The sequence below is a fragment of the Musca autumnalis genome, unplaced genomic scaffold (genome assembly GCF_047663935.1).
Source record: "Musca autumnalis isolate F117 unplaced genomic scaffold, ASM4766393v1 scaffold_1, whole genome shotgun sequence".
NCBI classification, from domain to species: domain Eukaryota; kingdom Metazoa; phylum Arthropoda; class Insecta; order Diptera; family Muscidae; genus Musca; species Musca autumnalis.
The window spans coordinates 80377177-80399127 of NW_027411644.1; the positions used below are offsets into that span (position 1 = coordinate 80377177).

At 37.4% G+C, this 21951-nt stretch overlaps 1 protein-coding gene across 1 annotated transcript in view; it reads right to left on the reverse strand.

Annotated features, from left to right (window-relative positions):
* Window positions 1–21951, reverse strand: part of LOC141402034 (uncharacterized) — a 1128858-nt gene that overhangs the window by 293827 nt on the left and 813080 nt on the right. The window contains exon 7 of the mRNA XM_073982660.1: window positions 8468–8611. Coding sequence (XP_073838761.1) covers window positions 8468–8611 — 144 coding nt within the window. The remainder of the gene's footprint in view (window positions 1–8467; window positions 8612–21951) is intronic.

The following is a 21951-nucleotide window of genomic DNA, read 5'->3' on the forward strand; positions in this document are numbered from 1 at the left end:
CCCTCACAACGTTCCCGAAGTCTGAAAAATGGGCAGGGTTTTTCCCGCTACTGAAGGCAGACAGGGATGCCAGTAAAAGTGAATCGTACACACCGATTTCGCTTTTGTCGCCGTAGCAAAGACCCTTGAGGCTTTAGTCCTCCCCAGCGTTTGGCATAGCTATCCAATTGCAGATAATCTGCATGGGTTCCGTAAGCAGCACAGCACGACAAAAGCGCTGTACGCCATGTCCACACATATTAGCCGAGGACTAAACCAGAGCAAGCCGTGGGATAGAACAATGTTGGTGGCGTTCGACTTGTCAAAATCCTTTTATACTGTCAAGCACTCCACACTGTTTGAGGACATTGAGCAGATAAACCTCCGGCCATGTTTGAAAAGTTGGATAATCAATTGTGTGTGGACGCCAGTCGTGCGTGGAGTTTAGGAATAAGAAGTCCAAGCCGTTGGGTGAAATAGGGAGTTCCCCAAGGCGGGATGGTATCTCCGGAAATATTTAAACTCTCCCTTTCTGAAATTCCACACCCTCCAGATGGCGTAGATATCGTAATGTATGCGGGATATTGTACGATTTTGGCTTCGGGTCCTATCGTCGATGACATACATATGTGTTAGGTTAAATGTTTACACAGTTGACCTAGTGCTGTTCTTCCATCTGAGGCATATGTAAATATCCGCCGCTAAATCCACTGCCACCAGGTTAACCACTGAACATATTGTCAATGGTGTACTGATTCCGACTACTAACTACCCGAAAATATTGGGTGTAATGTTCGATAGCATGTTTAAGTCGGCCGCGCAAGCGACAGCTTTACGCGATAACATCAGAATTAGGAACAAGGTTCTCAAGATGCTGGCTGGTAGCATTCGGGGTGCTAACAAAGAAACCTTGTTGACCTCTCACAAAGCAATAGGTCGGTCTGAGGTAAGCTATGCTGCTCCAGCATCGTATGCAAGTGTTAGCGCTACGCAGTAAAAGAATATTCAAACCTGTCAGAATATCGCCCTGAGAACTGCAAAAGTGTGCCTCTTTATCACACCAGTGACCATCTACACAAGAAGATATTGTCGATGTTGTATCCGCTTCGCTGTTAGGGGCATCCCGGTAACAATCATATAGACATGCTTTCCCCATCTAGGCACGTCAGGAGACATATTCATGATGGGGTCCAATGATACAACGGAAATCTCCAGATTAACGAACCTATTAGGAAGGTTTGTATAGCATTCACACTGATGCAGTTGCACAGGCAGTTCAAAGGTATGGTGTGAATGCCGTATTCGGAGACCACCCCTCCCCATCCATCGCAGCAGATGAACGCCAACTGTCAGGACAAACACAAGTGTTTTTAGCTCAATTAACATCCGAACGGTACAGGGGCCTCAATTCTTATTGGTCCCGCATTGACAACATGATACACGCCCAACACATGACCTTCATGTGTGCACGAACTTTTGAATCTGGACACAGATGAGTCAATAGCAGATAACTGAAAACTATTCACCAATTAACATATTTACGTTGATACAACAACAATAACAGGTACCAACTAAAATGGCAGGTTGACACAAAAGCTATTTTAAAGGTTTGACTGACTCTTTTACGTGGTAGTATTTCTCACCAATTTTAATGAAATTCAAAGATGGACTTTACAGGCAACTTGTACAACATAAGTTCGAAAGTTCAAAGGAACTACCAATGTTGTTTAAAAATATTGCCTAGTCTTGTAGTAAATGGCTACCTGCGAACCCCTTTTATGTAAAAGTGTTGTTCGTTCAAGCATTGCAATTGCAATTCCAAAAATACCAAAACAAAAACAACTTGCGAAATTCTTTAAAAAAGTCATTGACAATACCTATGGTAGGAAATATCATAATCTAGAATTTTTACAAAAACTGATGTCAGCCCAGAAAACCTGTTACTGAAATTTTTGATTTGATCGTACACAAATATAACAAAATAGTATATTTTAAAAATCTGAAACAAAATGGTGCAACAATATATTTTGTCTCATTATGGTGCCTGACACAAAATATATATTTTCAGATTTTTAAAATACACTATTTTGTTCTTAGAATATGATTGCCCCTACAATGACTCTTCTCTGCATTTATATACTTCTCGTATACACTTTCCACATAACTTTGATATAAATGTCACGTATAATATTATGAGCATTGACAAACACTATACATGGACAGGATTTGCCAGGTCTGACTAAATAGACAACAAATTGAATGAAGAAACATAACTACTCCATTGCGCTCATCTTCCAAAAATAAAAAAAAACAAAGATAAGGGGAACTCATGCAAACAAAACTCACCAAAATTGTTTTTTTTTTCACCACGGCATCGAATACCGAGTAAAGAGAATAAAATTGTCGTAGAAAAAGGAATAATATTGTCCAGCAGACAAAAAATATTGTTGGATATGACAACAACTATTGTTGGTTATGACAAAATCAATTGTTGTAATTAACAAAACGATTTTGTGACTCACAATACTACATGCGGAATCTAACAATATCTTTACAATACATATTTTGCTCTTCGAATATTGTTGGGTCAATCATCTTTTTTCTCTGCATGTAAATAACAAATTGATGGTTGATGGCACAACCTTCAAAATTACGTAAATCGGAAGGTACCGTTCTATGGGGGCTGTATCGAAACGTGGACCTATTCCGACCAATTTAAGTCGGAAAGATTTTTACCTCCAACGTTGTCTAAATACCAAATTTCAGTAATTTCGGTGGGTTGCTGTGGACACAACTTTAAAAATACCGTAAATCGGAAGGTACCGTTATATGGGGGCTACATGAAGGCGTGGACCTATACCTATAAATTTTACATGGAATGTTTGATACCCCAAATGAAGGTAAAATACTAACTTTCTGCCATTTCGGTGGAATATTGAGGCCACAACCTTCAAAATACTGGAAATCGGGAGGTACCGTTCTATGGGGGCTATAAGAAGGCGTGGACCTTTGTCGACAAATTTCATATGGATTATTTAATACCCCAAATGAAGACTAAATACCAACTTTCATGCATTTCGGTGCTATATTGAGGCCAACCTTAAAAATACTGGAAATCGGGAGGTACCGTTCCACCGACAAAAATTCTGAGGGAAAGTTTTATACCCCCAACGAATACTAGGTACCAAATTTCAGCCATTTCGGTGTGATAATCAAGAATATATGTATATACTTTATAGGGTCTCCGATGAATATTTCAATGTGTTGCAAACCGAATGACACATTTAATTATACCCTCCATATTATGGTGGAGGTTATAAACATGTGAAACGTCAAAGTCAAAATTTAGATTTTAACGAAAAATTTGACTTTTTTATACCCGCAGCATTTATGCTAACGAGGGTATATACACTTTCATACGGCAAAATGTGCCTCATCGAAATAATGGTTTTAGACCCCAAGTATGTTTGGACGAAATCCATTTCAGACAATTTGAAGTTGATGTCCGTCTATCGGTCTGGCTGGAGCGCACGTTAACTCTCGAACGGATCAACCGATTAGGTTCAAAATTTGGCTTTCGCAATATTTTGTCCAAACTTAGTCTAAGTTCGGCCGACTCCTTCTGTTACCTCCCCCACAAAAGTTCGAAAATGTTCGGAGAACTTGTGCGCATGATAACTCTTGGAGGCAGTAACCAATTTGGTCCATACATTGCCCATCGAGAAATTTCTACCAAGCTTAAATAAGGTTCCAATATGGGCTCAATCGGTCCATTCCTTTGGGTACCTCCCACACAAAATTTCGGAATAGTTCAGTTTAGGAGCTGCTCTCGAATCGCTTTGACTTTTGCTGTAACAACTTGTTTTCACTGTCCCCTATACGACGGTACAAATTTCATCAGGGGCAAGTCCATACTTCCTGAGAAAATAGCTTGAAAGATGCAAAAAGCCCATGTGACAACGTGACATTGGTTGGAGCGCAAGATAACTCTCGAACAGATTTGCCGATCCGGTCCAAAATTTGGCCTTCGTAATATTTTGTTCAAGCTTAGTTTAAGTTCGAAGATAAGACATATCGGTCCACTCCTTCAGGTACCTCCCCCACAAAAGTTCAAAAATTTTCGGAAAAATTGTGAGCACGATAGCTCTTGAAGGGACAGAATGATTTGGTCCATACCTTACACACCCTAATTTATTTACCAGATATAGATCAGGTATGAATATGGACTATATTTTTCCACTCCTTCGAGTACCTCCCGCACAAAATTTTGGATAAGTTCACTTTAAGACTTGCTCTCGAATCACTTTCATTTTTGTTGAAGCAACTTGCATGCCTCAGTTACGACCGTAAAAGTTTTTTCAGGGACAACTTCATACTTCTTGAGAAAACAGCCCAAAAAACCCTATGCCACAACATGTAGTGGCCGATTTGGTCCAACATTTGGCCTTCGTCATATTTTGTCCAAAATTAGTTTCAGTTCCAAGATAGACAATACCGGTCCACAACTTCCTATATCTCTTGAACGGGGCAACCAATTTGGTCCAAACTTTGGATCTCCTAATATTTTGTCAAAATTTAGTTTAACTTCCTCTACTAAGGGTACCTTCCGCACAAAAGTTCAACATTTGTGGCTAAGTGCAGTTTAGGATCTGTCGAAGATAGTTTGGAAATGTATACCGATGTTGTTCGTTGTGGTCGCGTTTACAACGATATTATGTTTCCGTGGACAAGTCTATGCTTCCTGGCATACTAGTCCAAAAGTTGTACGATGACCCACTGAAATAACTAATGGGCGCAACATATATCGAATGATGACTCCCAAAATAAGATCCACTTCCATAATGCACTATGTAGGTCCATTCTTTTAAGTACCTCCTCCGCAACACTTTTGAACTGTAATCCTAATTCACATTTTTGTCGTCAAGTTCAAATGTCCAAATGAGCCACATAATTCGGAAAAGACCCTAAATACATTCGATCTGTCCGTAGATAAAAGTTGCAATTCTCATAGGCTGAGGGTATAACTCTGATATCTCTGATGCTTTTTTGCCTGTTTTATAAAATTGGACAAACATTTTATAAAAGATCTGTCTCGCTTAAAAACAAGATTTTTATGTATTTAATAAGCTCACCAAAATATATGAGGATCGGTCCATTCGTTTTCGAGCTATCGTTGGCATCGATTTCAAAAATGTAATTTCGAAAAAAGTTGCGCTTCTACTACAAAACACAACGCGTTCTTCACTTTGAACGGTCATATCTCAGCCAATTTTGATCCGTTCGACTTGAATTTTTTGCGGCATACTCTATACTACCTGTGCTACAAAATAAGCCAAAAACTTTTTCCGATTTTTTTAAAGTGATAATTAGAAGTTGTTGCAGCAAAGGTACGTACACGTCTAAACGTTGCAAATAAAGCACGAACAGACACAACGCGGAAGTTGGACATCGATAGGCTGCAAACACAACAGATCGCCACAGCATATTCCACTCAACTAGCCCAATTGCTTAACGCGAGCACTCCTTGTCCCGATAACATAACAACACAATGACAACATATTGCCCACTCCATGCAAACAGCCGCAAAATGCATACTTGGATTCCAGAGACCTCCACAAAGGAATTCATGGTATGACCAGAAGTGTCGTGCTGCTACCGAAGAGAAAAATGCGGCATATAGAGCTACTTTACAATCAGTAGCAACGCGTAGCGCGCGAGAGAGATATCGGGAGAAAAGGACAGAAGAGAAACGGCTTTTCCGCAAGAAAAAGAGACAAATGGAAAAGCGGGAGTGTGAAAAAATCGAGATGTACAGGAGACAGAATGAAGTCCGAAAATTCCACCAAAGAGTGAAACATCAAACAGATGGCTTTGGTACAGGCACATCCTCCTGTAGAGACCAGCAAGGTAATCTGGTAACAGATACAGATAGCGTGCTCAGGATATGGAAGGAAACATTTCTCCAATCTGCTGGTATCCAATAGTAGCGAAGACGATGATACCACAGATCCAATCCCAGAAGATGGTATAGAATGTATACCGCCCGGCCAAGATGAGGTGAAAACAGCAATCAACCGGCTGAAGAATAATAAAGCAGCAGGAGCCGATGGCTTACCAGCCGAGCTGTTTAAAACCGGAGGCGACGCGCTGGTAAGGTGTATGCAGCTAGTTAGCACCATCTGGCAGGAAGAACGCGTACCCGACGATTGGAACCGGAGCATCCTGTGTCCCGTCCACAAGAAAGGAGATAAGACAGTATGCTCAAACTATAGGGGCATAAGTCTTCTCCCTATTGCCTATAAGATAGTGTCAGGGATATTGTGCGAACGACTAAAGCCAATGGTCAACGAAATAATTGGACCATACCAATGTGGCTTTAAACCTGGCAAGTCCACCATTGACCAGATATTTACCCTGCGACAAATCCTAGAGAAGACCCAAGAGATGCAGATCGATATATTTCACCTTTTTGTCGATTATAAAGCAGCATTCGACAGTCCCCTCCGATCAAAGGTATTCCACGCAATGTCTGAATTTGGTTTCCCCGCAAAGCTCATCCGGCTTTGTAAAATGACTTTAACTGATACTAGGTCCTCAGTTAAAATTGGAAAGAACCTCTCCGAACAGTTCACTACCAAAAGAGGTTTCAGACAAGGAGACAGCCTTTCGTGTGACCTATTCAACATTTTGCTGGAAAATGTAATACGAGATGCAAATGTCAAAAGAAATGCCACAATTTACACCAATAGCCACATGTTACTTGCCTATGCTGATGACATAGACATCATGGGACAATCAGTAAAGGAAGTAACTGATACCTTTAGGAAGGTCGAAGCAGAATCTGCGAAAGTGGGTCTGGCGGTAAACGGTGAAAAGACCAAATTGATGGTGTCGACGCGCAAAGCGTCCATAGAGCTCGGACCAACTGTGAAAGTTGGTACCTACAATTTTGAGGTAGTTAAAGACTTCGTCTACCTCGGCACTACCATAAACACAACAAACAACACCAGTTGTGAAATAAGAAGAAGAATTGTATTGGCCAACAGATGCTACTATGGTCTAAGTAAGCAATTTAAAAACAAAGCCACATCTCGTCAAACAAAAATAACACTATACAAAACGCTGATACTACCCGTGCTAATGTATGGCTCCGAAGCATGGGTACTTGCGCAAGCAGATAAGGCAGTGCTTGGTGTGTTTGAGAGGAAAATTCTTCGAAAGATCTATGGGCCGATTTGCGTTGACGGTGAATATCGACGTCGTATGAACCACGATCTATATAAGCTATACAAAGACATGAATATAGTTAAACGTATCGAGATGCAACGATTGCGTTGGCTAGGCCATATCATGAGAATGAGCGATGATGAACCCGCTAAAAAGGCGTATGAATACATGCCACATGGCGGTGCACGCAGAATCGGCAGGTCTAAGCTTCGATGGAGCAAACAAGTGGATGAAGAAATGGAAAGGCGCGGTATTCCAAAAAGTCAAGCGAAAAACAGAGAGGAATGGAGATCTTTTCGTAGTTCGGTCTATGGAACAAATGTTCTGTAATGGGCCAACTAAGTAAGTAAGTAAGTAAGATAATTAGAAGTAGTCCCTTCAGAAGATGTTTTGGATCATTTCGAAACTCATTGCAACAGGTTGTCCTTGCGGTCTACGGTATAATTTTTCCGGTGGAAATTGTATTATTGCAGACATAGTGGTCCAAATGGTTTAAAAGATCCTACGGTAGGCCCGATCGAAAAGAGTGTTAGACATTGGTGGTTGGACTTTGCACATTGGAATATTTCTCTCAAACTTAAATAAGGTTCCAAGATGGACTATATGGAGACCTCGTTGACTATGTCGATCCATTCTCTCAGGTATCTCCTTTGCAAAAGTTTCGCAATTTTGCTCTTTAATCCGGTTTAAAGCTACTTTCCGGATCGTGTTGAAATTTGAATATTAGTTAGACGTTGTATTCATGACTACAGCATTATATTTGTTCTTGGAGAAGTTGATACTTCCTAAGATTTAAGACACGAAATGTTCCAATATTTAGAGTCACTTCCTCAGACCTCTAGCTCTAAAGTTTTTAATGGTCTTTGGGGTGTTTGAGACACACTTTAATGTCTAAGCAAATTTCCAAAATAGCCATAAGCCAATATATTCTAATCTAAACCGTTCTACACCTTAAACTTCCATCATGTTGTTAAACAACAATGTTTGAGGCACACACCTTATCTCCCCTGCTCCTTATCCCACTAACTTCCATGTTCAATGACATGACTTAGATATTAAAACAATTAGAGATAATCACACAACTGGAATGGCATTCCAGGAAACTGAACATTAAAACGCATTACAACAATTTTGAAGAAATGAGCCATAACCCTCCTGGCGGGTAGTTGCTACAGTCATAAAGGAGGGTGAACAAATTAAATAAAAAACAAAAACAACAAGTTAACCAACTGCTGCCACATACACATAGAAGAAAACTTACCAAGAAACCACTTAAGTGTTGCAGGTGGGTTGCCATAATGGGAGACACACTTTACGGTGGCCAAAGAACCAGCGTCCACGGTAATGTTATGGCCAGGCGGTACATGGGCGCCTTCATACTCTAGACGTGGTCGTTGTGGTGCAACTGCAAGTAAACAGAATGGGATAAGAAACATTTTTAGTACACAAACAACAAAAACAATCTGAAAAAAGAGATGATGAAGAAGAAGAAGGAAATCATTAGCGGTTACAGTTCCAAAGAATGAAATGAAATAAAACTTGGAATTGCAAAATTAAATTGAAGAAAGAAAGTTAAATACAAGAGAGGAAAATTGTCAAGAAAATTGCAGCAACAACAATAACAACCAATTGCAAGTAAAATAGACAATGTTAAACAACGTTGTAACAGCATCAGAAGAAGAAGAAATAACAATGAAAGAATTAAAATTGATGTCATGCATTTCCGGTTTCCTCAAGACGACGTGTCTGGCCCATGTATATTATTTGGCCAAAGGTAAAATCTTAAACCAACTGAATGTCAACTACATAACCTCTCTCGGGCTGGACGTTGTTGCATCTCTACTACTACTTTTCCATTTACGTACTCCCTGCCAACCAATGAGCCATGGCTGGCTGGCGTGTGTCAGTGCCATGATACTCAATGGTCTGGGATAAATGAATGACATTTTAGGTTTCACAGTAAAAGCTATAACAAGCTGGGTAGATTAGGTTTGGAACCCACTTTTATGGCTGTAATTTTTCTCTCTCTCTCTCTGTTTCCTTGTAGCTATCTCTATACCTCTTTGCCTTCAAAGTGGGCGTTGGGTAGTTTGTGTGGTAACATTTTTGGTTTTAGTGGCTTGTTATGCATTCTAATTAAACTAAAGCTTGACTCATTGCACGCAGTCACGTACAGTACCCCCTGTCCCCTTTTTGTCATGCCTTTCCCTTAGTACATTAACTGTTTTCAGTGATCATCATCCTCATCATCGTCATCGTTGGCCAGTGTACAAAGATAAGGTACATTAGTGGAATACCACCAACATCATTAGATGAAGCAGAAAATTATTCTGGTTAAATTTAGAGAAATGAACGAAGCATAGCAATCAGCATCATAGCCATCACACTATCATCGTCATAGTCATCATCATTAGTTTTAGCTTGTTTAAATAATGGAAATAGTTTAAACAGTGGTCGAAGGACGTTTGGTCAACAGAATATAAAATATCGTGACTTGTGGAGGAATAAAGGGATTGGTTGCAAACGTCAAAATTCCTATTTCATGGAAGCGGAAGTAGGTCAAAACAAATAAAAAAGTATCAGTCGGCTTTGGTCACAGAGATATACCCTCAGCCTATGTGAATTGAAACTTGCATCTACTGATAGATCGAATATATTTAGGGTCTTTTCAGAATTTCGTAGCCCTTTTTGGACATTTGAACTTGCCGACAAAAGTGTGGATTAGGATTAAAGTTCAAAAGTGTTGCGGAGGAAATACTTAAAGTAATGGCCCGACATAGTCCATTATGGAAGTGGATCTTATTTTGGGAGTCATATCTTTTGTAGTCAGAATCATAAGGACTTCAATGAAAATTTCAAAATAACCCTTGAGGTAGGTACCAGAAGGAGTTGTGCGAAATTGTCTATCTTTGATTTTGTTTAAGTTTGAAAAAACAAGTAAGAAAGTATCAGTTAGCTGTGCTGGTGGAGATATACCCTCAGCCAGTCACAAAAAATCATTGACATATACCAAACTTTTTAGTTACCAAACTTCTTCATAAAGGACTATGTTTGGAAGAAAAGTTTAAAAAAGTTTTAGAGTTATCTTGCACAATAGCCATATTAGTATGTGCTGGCAGGGTTTTGGAGCTTTTTGGGCCATTTTCTCAGGAGGTATTGACTTACTAAAAAAAAAAAAAAACAATTGTACCGTTGTAAAAAACCTACTAAAAAAGAATCAAACCGATGCGAATTTTGTGTGGGAGGTACCCGAAGGAGTGGACCCATATAGTACATATTCTAATCTGATAAATGACTGGATGAAATAACACGATGTGCAAAGTCTGTACCAATCAGAAACTCCCTGCGAGAATTATCTTGCGGATTTGTCATTTTGGTTGGCCATCGTAGAGGGAGCCGCAAAGACAACCTACTGAAAAAATTTCTACACGGTCCGATAGGTGCTCTTAAAATTCACTTTATCCAAATTTAGTGTGGGAGGTACCCGAAGGAGTGAACCGATAAAGTCCATATTCGAGTCCGATATATATCTGGAAGGAGTTATACGATGTGCAAAGTTTGAATCAAATCAACTGCTCCCTTCAAGAGATGTCGTTCACACTATTTTACAGAACAATTTTGAACTTTTGTAGGGGAGGTACCCGAAGGAGTGAACCGATGTGGCCCAGTTTGGACAAAATATTACGATCCCCAAAATTTGGTTCAAATCGGTTGATCCGTTCCAGAGTTATCGGCGCAGCAGCCCGACAGACAGACATAGCTAAATCGACTCCAAATTTTCTGAAACGAATTTCGTCCTAACATATATACTTGGGGTCTAAAAACGTTTTTTCAATGTGGCACATTTTTGGTGTTACCAAAGTGTATATAACAAGTAAAAAAGTATCAGTCGGCTTTGCCGACAGAGATATGTATACCCTCAGACTGTGTGAATTGAAACACCATTTTATCCAAAAAACGTATGTATTTAGGGGCACAGTGCTCTTGGAGCAACTTTAAATAGAAGTTTCTGTGGATTCTGGAACTACAATGTTCATAGATGAGAAAAATCAAAAAAAACAAAAAAAAAAAAAAAAAATCGCCGGAGCTCTTTTTAAATAAATCGCGATTCAAGTTGACATTTTTGGGGGTGTTTTAGATTTCACGATTTTGCTTGGAAACTGCAAGTCATGTCGAAATGGGACTAAATAAAATGTTGTAGCTATGAAAATTCTCTACAAGATTGACCTTTATGATAATTTCGTGGGTTTTGCCGTTATTAAGATATAGAAGTTCAATTTGGGTAATGCATTGACTCTACCTTATAAAACAATGTCAAACATGTTGCGCCTTAACTAACTTTAAGTGAAACCCACTTACACCTGGGAAGTTTTTGCGGATTTTGAAACAGCAATATTCATAGGTGAGAAAAATCCAAAAACAAGAAAAAAATTGCTGGAGGGATTTTTTAATAAATCGCGACAAAATTCACGTTTTTAGATTTATTTTAGGTTTTCGCGATTTTGCTTGGAAACCGCAAGTCCTATCGAAATGGGACTAAAGAAAATGTTGTAGCTGTGAAAATTCTCTAGAGGATTGACCGTTATGGTTTGTTCCTAGGTTTTACCATTTTCGAGATATATAAGTTTAAGTTGGGAAATTACAGTCATGGCATTGTTTTATAAGGAGGCGATACAGTCAATGCTTTGTCCCAACTTGAACTTCTATATCTCAATAACGGTAAAACCTACGAAATTGTCATAAAGGTCAATCATGTAGAGAATTTTCATAGCTAAAACATTTCCTACAGTCTCATTTCGATAGGATTTGCGGTTTCCAAGCAAAATCGTGAAAATCTAAAAAACCCATAACAATTTCAACTTGATTTTCTTATCTATGAACATTGTAGTTTCAGAATCCGCAAAAACTCCCTAGGCGTAAGCACCTTCCTTCTTCAGAATTTTGGGAGTATGAACTTGCCGACAAAGATATGAATTAGGATAAAATCTCAAAAGTTTTTACTAAAAGGTGGTTTTCACCGGGCTCAAAAGTTACCTAAAGGAATGGACAGACATATTCCATTTTCTAAGTGTATCTTATTTTGGGAATCATTCCTCTTGATAGGACTATTATATCAGAACACATGGACATGCCAACGAAAAACATCATATCGCTGTAAACAGAGCTACTAGGAGTAACTTCGGTAAAAATATCCAATGGATTTTCGCACAGACCCCTAACCGCACTTAAACAAAAATGTTGATCATTTGTGTGGTTGGTACCCTAAAGAATGGACCGATAAGGCCCACTTTTGAGCTTAAGGGTTTATGGCCATTTACAAATTTTACAAAATCGAAATAAAGTACAGGTAGAATTGAATATGTTGCAAATTTCGAGTAGATCGGACAAAAATAAAAATTTTGACGGATTTATGGCGACAAAAACTATCATTTTTTAGTTGAAATCGAAATTTTGACTTTGACAGTTTACTATTTTTTAAAAAAAAAAATTGTTTTTTTTTAATTCCGTTTCGCTTAAGCACAAGATTATTATATTCTGAATGATCCCACAAAAGCATAAGCTGATAGGTTTATTCGTTTTCGAGCTACAGTGGGCACCGCAAACTTCTTTAGTAAAAACAGTGTTTCGTAGACGCCCATTTGTCAGAACACTGTGTACTATTTTCAAAAAAAAAAAAAAAATCCTAAAGTAGGTCAAGGTATAATATATCAGATGGAAACAAAATCTTCTGGAAAAATTTGGTAGATTTCTTGTCAAAAAAATTCACGAAAAATTTCATTTTTTGTGCTCAATAAAATTTAGACAAAATATTTCCAGATCCAAAGTTTGGACCAAATCGGTTGCTCCGTTTATGAGATATTGCGCTTACCATTTTAGGGAATATTTTTGAACTTTAGTGGATTAGGTACTGTAAGGAGTGGACCTATAAGCACCGTCTTCGAATTTCATCTAATATTCGAAGAAATATTACGATATGGAAAGTGCGGACTAAAGCAGTATTCGGGAAGATAATAGAGAATTGTCCTGCGCACCAGTTACTACAAATGCTGGTCGTAGGGGTTTTTTACAGTTCTCGTGTCATTTTCTCAAGAGGTATGGATGTGTCACTGAAAAACTTGTACCATCGCACAGTGTCCGATTTTCCGAAAAACCTGGCCAAAACTCTAAATATGAATAGATGTTGACCTAACCTTTGGTTCTTATGTTTTTCCGGCCGCTGATTACATTTTTGATATTATTTAACCCTCAGGCGGTCATTTAAGGGGTCTTTTTGGTCCATCCTCCTATAAAACGTGATCTTATCGGATCAAAATATTCTACAAATTTGTTCGCCATCAATTTTTACTATGGGTCTAGAATACACCAAAACCTTACCTAAACTCCAGAAATATGCAAAATTATAAACACATTTTAGGGTTAAGGCAAAATGTGAGTTTTGGCAAAATTGTCATACAAAGCATCATTTTAGAAGAATGCCGTGAAAGACAAAAATGTTCTCTGCTAAATTTCACTATAAGTTACCAAAGAAAAGAAATCTCTATTTGCATTACATACCAAGAAAATATCGGTATCAATTTTGCCAAAAAACCAAGAAACTAAAATAGGGTTGCAAGCTTCCACCATTTCTACAGTTTTGGAAATATTTGAGTTAAGATCCCTTGGATTCCTTGCACTTTATGTGTATAATGTCTTTGGTAACTATTCTGACAAGAATGCGAGGAATATTTTTCTTAAAAAAATTAACCCTCGTGCGAGTCATAAAAGGGGTCCTTTTGGTCCCTTTTTCCACAAATCTTTAAAATCTCCTATAAAATGTGATCGGATCAGACCAAAATATTCTAGAAATTTGTTCGCCATAAAATTTTACTATAGGTCTTAGAATATACCAAAACTCCAGAAAGTGACCCTATACTATATTCTGACATTCTGAATGAAAGAAAATCTGTACATACCTGTAAGACAAAATATCACATAAAAACAAAAAGTGCAAATATATGCAGGATGTTTCGATGGAAATTGGTAAAAAACCCTTCCTTTCTTATGAAATGGTAAATTACACGGCCCAACTCGATCTTACTCACAACTATTTTCATAATTTATTGTGAAAATTGATCTTGAAAAAAATAACAAGTACGGACATCAATAATTAAAGAACGCACAATTCATTGGCGACACTGAACATCTTAAATACGTTTCACACCTTTCATTGCAATTACGAAAAGAAAATATTTAATAACCGTTGTTTATTTTGCATATTATCATAGATTTATAAACAACTTAAATATTGAAAAGAAAAAAAAAATCCAAATAGGGTCACTTCGACCTGCTTTTATACCCACTTATTAAACAAGAAATATATATATTTTTTCATAACTACACGCACTGGGATCCTATAAACAATATCTGACCCTTTTTAGTGTAAATTGATAAATTTTTTTTCGATTTTTGGCCAGTTTTTTTTTGGAAAATCGGACACTGTGCATCGTAATAGAGGCCTTGAGTGCAACCTGTTACAAGAAAAATCAAAACTATTCGAGAGGAGGTCCTAACCTGCACTTTTCCGAAATTTGGTGTGAGAGGTACCCGAAAGAGTTATCCTACACATATCATCTTCGAATTCCATGTACGTTTGAACGCAATATATAGCGATGGGCAAAGTTTCGGCCACATCTCATACTCAATTAGTATGCTATCGTGCTCATCAGTCATTTTAGTTGGTGCTGGCAGGGATTGTACAAGCTTTTGGAAGGAAGTTTGGACTTCCTCCAGAAATAATATAATGCTGTAAAATTTTCAAAACAATCCGAGAGCTTGTCTTGAACTGCACTTATTTGAATTTTTTGTTTGAAAATTTGTGTGCTTGAAGTACCTCCAAGCAGAATCAATATAGTCCATATCCGAATTCACTGTCTTTCTATGTCTGCTAGAAATAGTACGATTTGCAATGTTTGGACCAATTTACACAAAAATATGAACCTTTCTGATTATGCTTCGCAAATTCTCAGTGACGTTAATTGTCCACTCTCGGAAACTAGGGCAATACCAAACCAAAGAAATCCACTAAGACTCCACTCTTATGGGTCAAAGGGTTGTAGCAAAAAAATTACTTTAAAAATCCACGCTTATGGGTTAAAGGGTGGCAGAAAAAAATTACTTTAAAAATTCACGCCTATGGTTCAGACGGTGGCAGAAATAAATTACCTAAAAATCTACGCTTATGGGTCAAAAGGTGGCAGAAAAAAAAATTACTTTAAAAATCCACGCTTATGAGTTAAAGGGTGGCAGAAATAAATTACCTAAAAATCTACGCTTATGGGTCAAAAGGTGGCAGAAAAAAAATTACTTTAAAAATCCACGCTTATGAGTTAAAGGGTGGCAGCAAAATTACTTTAAAAATTCACGCCTATGGTTCAGAGGGTGGCAGAAATAATTTACATAAAAATCCACGTTTATGGGTCAAAAGGTGGCAGAAAAAAAATTACTTAAAAATCCACGTTTATGGGTCAAAAGGTGGCAGAAATAAATTACCTAAAAATCCACGCTTATGGGTCAAAAGGTGGCAGAAAAAAAATTACTTAAAAATCCACGTTTTTGGGTCAGAAGGTGGCAGAAATAAATTACTTTAAAATCCACGTTTATGGGTCAGCAGGTGGCAGAAAAAAATTACTTTAAAAATCCACGTGTATGGGTCAAAGGTGGCAGACAATTTTATTTTAAAAATCCACGCTTATGGGTCAGACGATGGCAGAACATTTTATTTTAAAAATCCACGCTTATGGGTCAGACGATGGCAGAAAAATATTACTTTAAAAATTCACGTGTATGGGTCAAAAGGTGGCAGAACATTTTATTTTAAAAATCCACGCTTATGGGTCAGACGGTGGCAGAACATTTTATTTTAAAAATCCACGCTTATGGGTCAGACGGTGGCAGAAAAATATTACTTTAAAAATCCACGTTTATGGGCCAGAGGGTGGCAGAAATAAATTACATTAAAAATCCACGCTTTAGGGGCAAAGGGTGGCAGAAACAGAAGTACTTTAAAAATCCACACTTATGGGTCAAAAGGTGGCAGAAATAAATTACCTAAAAATCCACGCTTATGGGTCAAAAGGTGGCAGAAATAAATTACCTAAAAATCCACGCTTATGGGTCAAAAGGTGGCAGAAAAAAATTACTTTAAAAATTCACGTGTATGGGTCAAAAGGTGGCAGAACATTTTATTTTAAAAATCCACGCTTATGGGTCAGACGGTGGCAGAACATTTTATTTTAAAAATCCACGCTTATGGGTCAGACGGTGGCAGAAAAATATTACTTTAAAAATCCACGCTTATGGGCCAGAGGGTGGCAGAAACAAATTACGTTAAAAATCCACGCTTTAGGGGCAAAGGGTGGCAGAAAAATATTACTTTAAAAATCCACGCTTATGGGCCAGAGGGTGGCAGAAACAAATTACGTTAAAAATCCACGATTTAGGGGCAAAGGGTGGCAGAAAAAATTACGTTAAAAATCCACGATTTAGGGGCAAAGGGTGGCAGAAAAAAATTACTTTAAAAATCCACGCTTATGGGTCAGAGGGTGGCAGAAAAAAAAATTACTTTAAAAATCCACGCTTATGGGTCAGAGGGTTGCAGAAAAAAATTACTTTAAAAATCCACGCTTATGGGTCAGAGGGTGGCAGAAAAAAATTACTTTAAAAATCCACGCTTATGGGTCAGAGGGTGGCAGAAAAAAATTACTTTAAAAATCCACGCTTATGGGTCAAAGGATGGCCCAAAAAACTGCTTTAAAATCCACGCTTATGGGTCAGAGGGTGGCAGAAAAAAATTACTTTAAAAATCCACGCTTATGGGTCAAAGGGTGGCCCAAAAAATTGCTTTAAAAATCCACACTTATATATAAAAATCCACGCTTATGGGTCAAAAGGTGGCAGAAAAAATACTTTAAAAATCCACGCTTATCGGTCAGAGGGTGGCAGAGAAAATGACTTGTTCAAAATTTCAACCAAAGCATAGACATTCCCGAAAGGCTTACGACACCACTTGTAGAAAAGTTTCTCATCGTTGAAATACTCAGGACTATAGGCAAACATTACGCTGAGGGAATTTGCCATCGACAAAAAATTGTATTGTCCTTGTCAGGGTTTGAATAAAGTGCAAGTGCAAGGCGATCATACTTACCATAGGGATAGAGGTTTGTTAAAGCATTCATTCTCTCAGAAAATCTGAACATGCCCCTAATGTGTAATGTTGTTATAGAGTCACCGTGATCAAGAGGAGGTTTTAAACTGAACTTTTCCGAAACTTTGTGTGAGAGGTAACCAAAGGAGTGGACCGATATAGCCCATATACGAACCTGATCTGTATCTCGTAGAAGTATTTGCAAAGTATTGACCAAATCGGTTACTACATTCGAGAGTTACCGTGCGTATAACTTTAGCGGGGGAGTGGGAGTGTACTGATGTGGTCCATCTTCAAGCTTGTTCTATGTTTGGACAAATTATTACAATAGCCAAATTGTGGACCGATTCAGTTGCTCCATTCAAAAGATATCGAGCGTATCATTTTAGCGAAAAATTTATAATTTTTGTGGATGTACCCTAAAGAGTGCACACTAATCAAAGTTTGGACCAACGCAGTATCCGGTTCGAAAGTTGTTGTGCACACCAGACGCTACACATGGTGACTATACGGGTTGTTTACAGCTTTAGGACCATTTTCTCAGAAAGAATGGACTTTCCCCTGAACAAAATTCTACTGTAGCAATAGGGACCCCTAGAATAACTCGAGAGCAAGTCTTGAACTGCAGTGGACCGATATAGACCATATTCGAACCTTATCTACAAATTTTCGGTAGAAATGTTATTATGTGCAAAGTATGGCCAAATTGGTTGCTCCCTTCGAAAGTTATCGCACGCCCTAAAGATAGGATCAACTTGTGAGTTAGGATCAACCTTTTCCCTCATAGGGAAAAGTCGGAAACAAATTGGTTAATAAGTTCGAGAGTTTTAGGGTGCTACAATTAGATAGAGGGACAGACCGACGAACGGACGGGATTTAATCGATTCAAAGTGTCTGAAACGGATTTGGTATAAAACCAGTAAGGAAAGGATCATAGTCGGGCGGGGCCGACCCAATTTTCAGCTGAATCGGACAAAAAATGCGACCTGTACGTTGCGAACAAAAATACATGGACAGACGGACGGACGGACGGACATGCATAAATCGACTCAGAATGTGATTATATGTATATCGCCAAAAGGAACTTTGGGTCTATTTCGTTTCCTTTTGTATGTTACATACCAATGCACAAAGACATAATACCCCTGTACCACAGTGTGGTGTAGGGTATAAATACTAGGGGTCCAAAACCATAATTTTGATAGGCACAATTTTCATAGTATCGAAGTGCAATAAACATATTCAATTCCTTTGAACAATCTTTTAACCACTGTTTTCATGACAGGTGTGGTGCACACAACTAAGCTGTGATGTGTCGGTATGTTGGGTTTAGGTTGCGGTTTCAGATATCAACAATATCTGTCAAATCCACCTGAACTTAATGAGTTTACTGCAATGAAAACATGTCTTACAGATTTTGTAGAGAACAAAGGCGAATCATTATCAATGCGATTGTGATGGAACTTAGCCATTACCTTGTAATTCCACTGACACAAATTGTCAGTGAGAAGAAAAGTGTATTTGGTTTGTGTGTATGTGTGCGTGTATGGATATATAGTCGCATATAAAAGATAAAACAATGGATGCGCATTGTTGTTAATATGACACATTTACACACACATACACATATGTATGTTACAAAATGCACACACAATAGCATACTAATACAACAATACCCAATTAGACAACACCACATTTTGGGGTTTATGTGTGGTCCGACATGCATGTTACAACAGAGAACATTTGTAATTGTTTTGGAAAGAAATGGATAACTAACTATACTAAACGTTTGGCTTTTCTTTGGGAGCATTTTCTCATCTCTTCATGTTGTGGTTGTATGTATTGTGTATGCGCAGTGTGTGTGTTTCTTTTTTCTGTTTGGCTTATCGCTTGTCTTAAGACTCCAAACACACATCTAAGTTACGTCATGAGAATAAAGAAAGGGATTTATACTCAAAGGAGTGGAAAATGTTGATGTTTAATCAAAGTTTATTTTGTATGAGATTTGTAGAAACTAACATACAGACAAACACACACACACACACACACACAAATCAAAATCTCCTTTTATATTTTTGTAATTCTTACAAAATATCAAGGTGTCTGATTACCTACGTTTCTTGTTCTTCTACTATAGATGATACGTGCTTAGCAGAACAAGAGTGTGCCAGAAGAAACAACACACAAGAATCAAAAACAAAAATATATTTCAACAATAATTTTTTGCAGCAAAGATTAAAAGGGGATTTGTAAGAAATCTTGTAAACACATTGTATGATTGGAACTAATTTTTCGAGATCTTTTTGAAGATTTTACTGAAAACGTGATTGAAGGACATCAGATGCATAGGTTCATAAAATTGTATCTTAAGCCAATCAAACAGAATTCGTCGAACTACGAACAAAGTGAATTCTATGTTATTTCATAAGACAATATTAAAAGAAATATTTTCTCAGAATTGTCTCAAAAGTCTAACAAGACTCTTTAAGAATTTTAATGACTTACCATGCGCTACATCTACGTGTTTGTTTTAAAAAAATTCTACATCCACTGTGCCAGAGTATTGAAATCTAAAAACTCTTGCAGTACTTTTTTAAGAGTCCTAAGATTTTACCTAAGTGTTTGTTTTTAAAATCTTACACCCACTGTGTCTCAGCATTGAACGCTATGCATTTGTATTGGCCGCAGCTGCATTTTTAAATGCATTTTCTCTGGCATTGGTTTTATAAATACCGAAGATATATAGAGAAGCAAATAAATATACATACATACGTAAGTCTTTCTGTAGTTTGTAGTATTTCGATGAAATATATCTACCAGCTTTACATATGTGTGTGTGCTTTTTCTCAATTACTTCTATTCAACTTTTATAGCCACTGAAGGAAAAAAATAGATTTGCAGTGATACATCTGGTCAAGATAAGTAATGACTGCTGTCATGGTATTTCTGGTTGGGATAACTTTTCATTTTGTTTTTTTTTTTTTTTTGTGGATTTAGAAAATTAATTAAGGTATTCTTGGTTTGTATTTTTAATACGTTTGAATTCTATGGCAAAGTAATAGCTTCCAAAACAAGAAGATATTTTTTTCAACCACCAACAGAGCTCTAAGTGTGGATTTTTAAGAATATTTTTTTCAACCACCAGTAGAGCTCTAAGCGTGGATTTTAAAGAATATTTTTTTCAACCACAAGCAGAGCTCTTAGCGTGGATTTTTAAAAATATTTTTAAACCACCAGCAGAGCTCTTAGCGTGGATTTTTAAAAATAGTTTGCAACCACCAGCAGAGCTCTAAGCTTGGATTTTTAAGAATATTTTTTCAACCACCAGCAGAGCTCTAACCGTGGATTTTTAAGATTTTTTTTTTAAACACCACCAGAGCTCTAAGCATGGATTTTTAAAAATATTTTTTTCAACCACCAACAGGTCTCTAAGCGTGGATTTTTATGACTATTTTTTCAACCACCAACAAAGCTATAAGCGTGGATTTTTAAAAACATTTTTTTCAACCACCAACAAAGCTCTAAGAGTGAATTTTTAGAATAATTGGATATTTAAAAATATTTTGGATTTTTAAAAATATTCTTTCAACCACTTACAGAGCCCTAAGCGTGGATTTTCAAGAATATTTTTTTCAACCACCAACACAGCTTTAAGCGTGGATTTTTAAAAATATTTTTAAGAATATTTTGGATTTTTAAAAATATTTATTTCCACCACTAACAGAGCCCTAAGCGTGGATTTTCAAGAATATTTTTTTCAACCACCAGCAGAGCTCTAAGCTTGGATTTTTAAGAATATTTTTTTGGATTTTTAGGAATATTTTTTTCAATCACCAGCAGAGCTCTAGGCTTGGATTTTTAAGAATATTTTTTTCAACCACCAACAGAGCTTTAAGCCTTCGGTTTTGTAAGAATATTTTTTCAGCCATCAACAGAGCTCTAAGCGTGTATTTTTAAGAATATTTTTTTTTTTTCAACCACCGACGGAGCTATTATATATATTTTTTTCAACCACCAACTTTAATCGTGGATTTTTAGAATATTTTTTTCAAGCACCAACAGAGCTCTAAACGTGGATTTTTAAAAATGTATTTTTCAACCACCAACAGAGATTTAAGCGTGGATTTTTAGAATATTTTTTTCAATCACAAACAGAGCTCTAAGCGTGGATTTTTAAAAATGTTTTTTTCAACCACCAACAGAGCTCCAAGAGTGGATTTTGAAGCATATTTTTTTCAACCACCAGCAGAGCTCTAAGCGTGGATTTTTAAGAATATTTTTTTCAACCAGCAACAGAGCTCTAAGCGTGGATTTTTAAGAATATTTTTTTTCAACCACCAACAGAGCTCCAAGATTGAATTTTGAAGCATATTTTTTTCAACCACCAGCAGAGCTCTAGGCGTGGATTTTTAAGAATATTTTTTTCAACCACACACAGAGCTCAAAGCGTGGATTTTTAGGAATATTTTTTTCAATCACCAGCAGAGCTCTAGGCTTGGATTTTTAAGAATATTTTTTTTCAACCACCAACAGAGGTTTATGCCTTCGGTTTTGTAAGAATA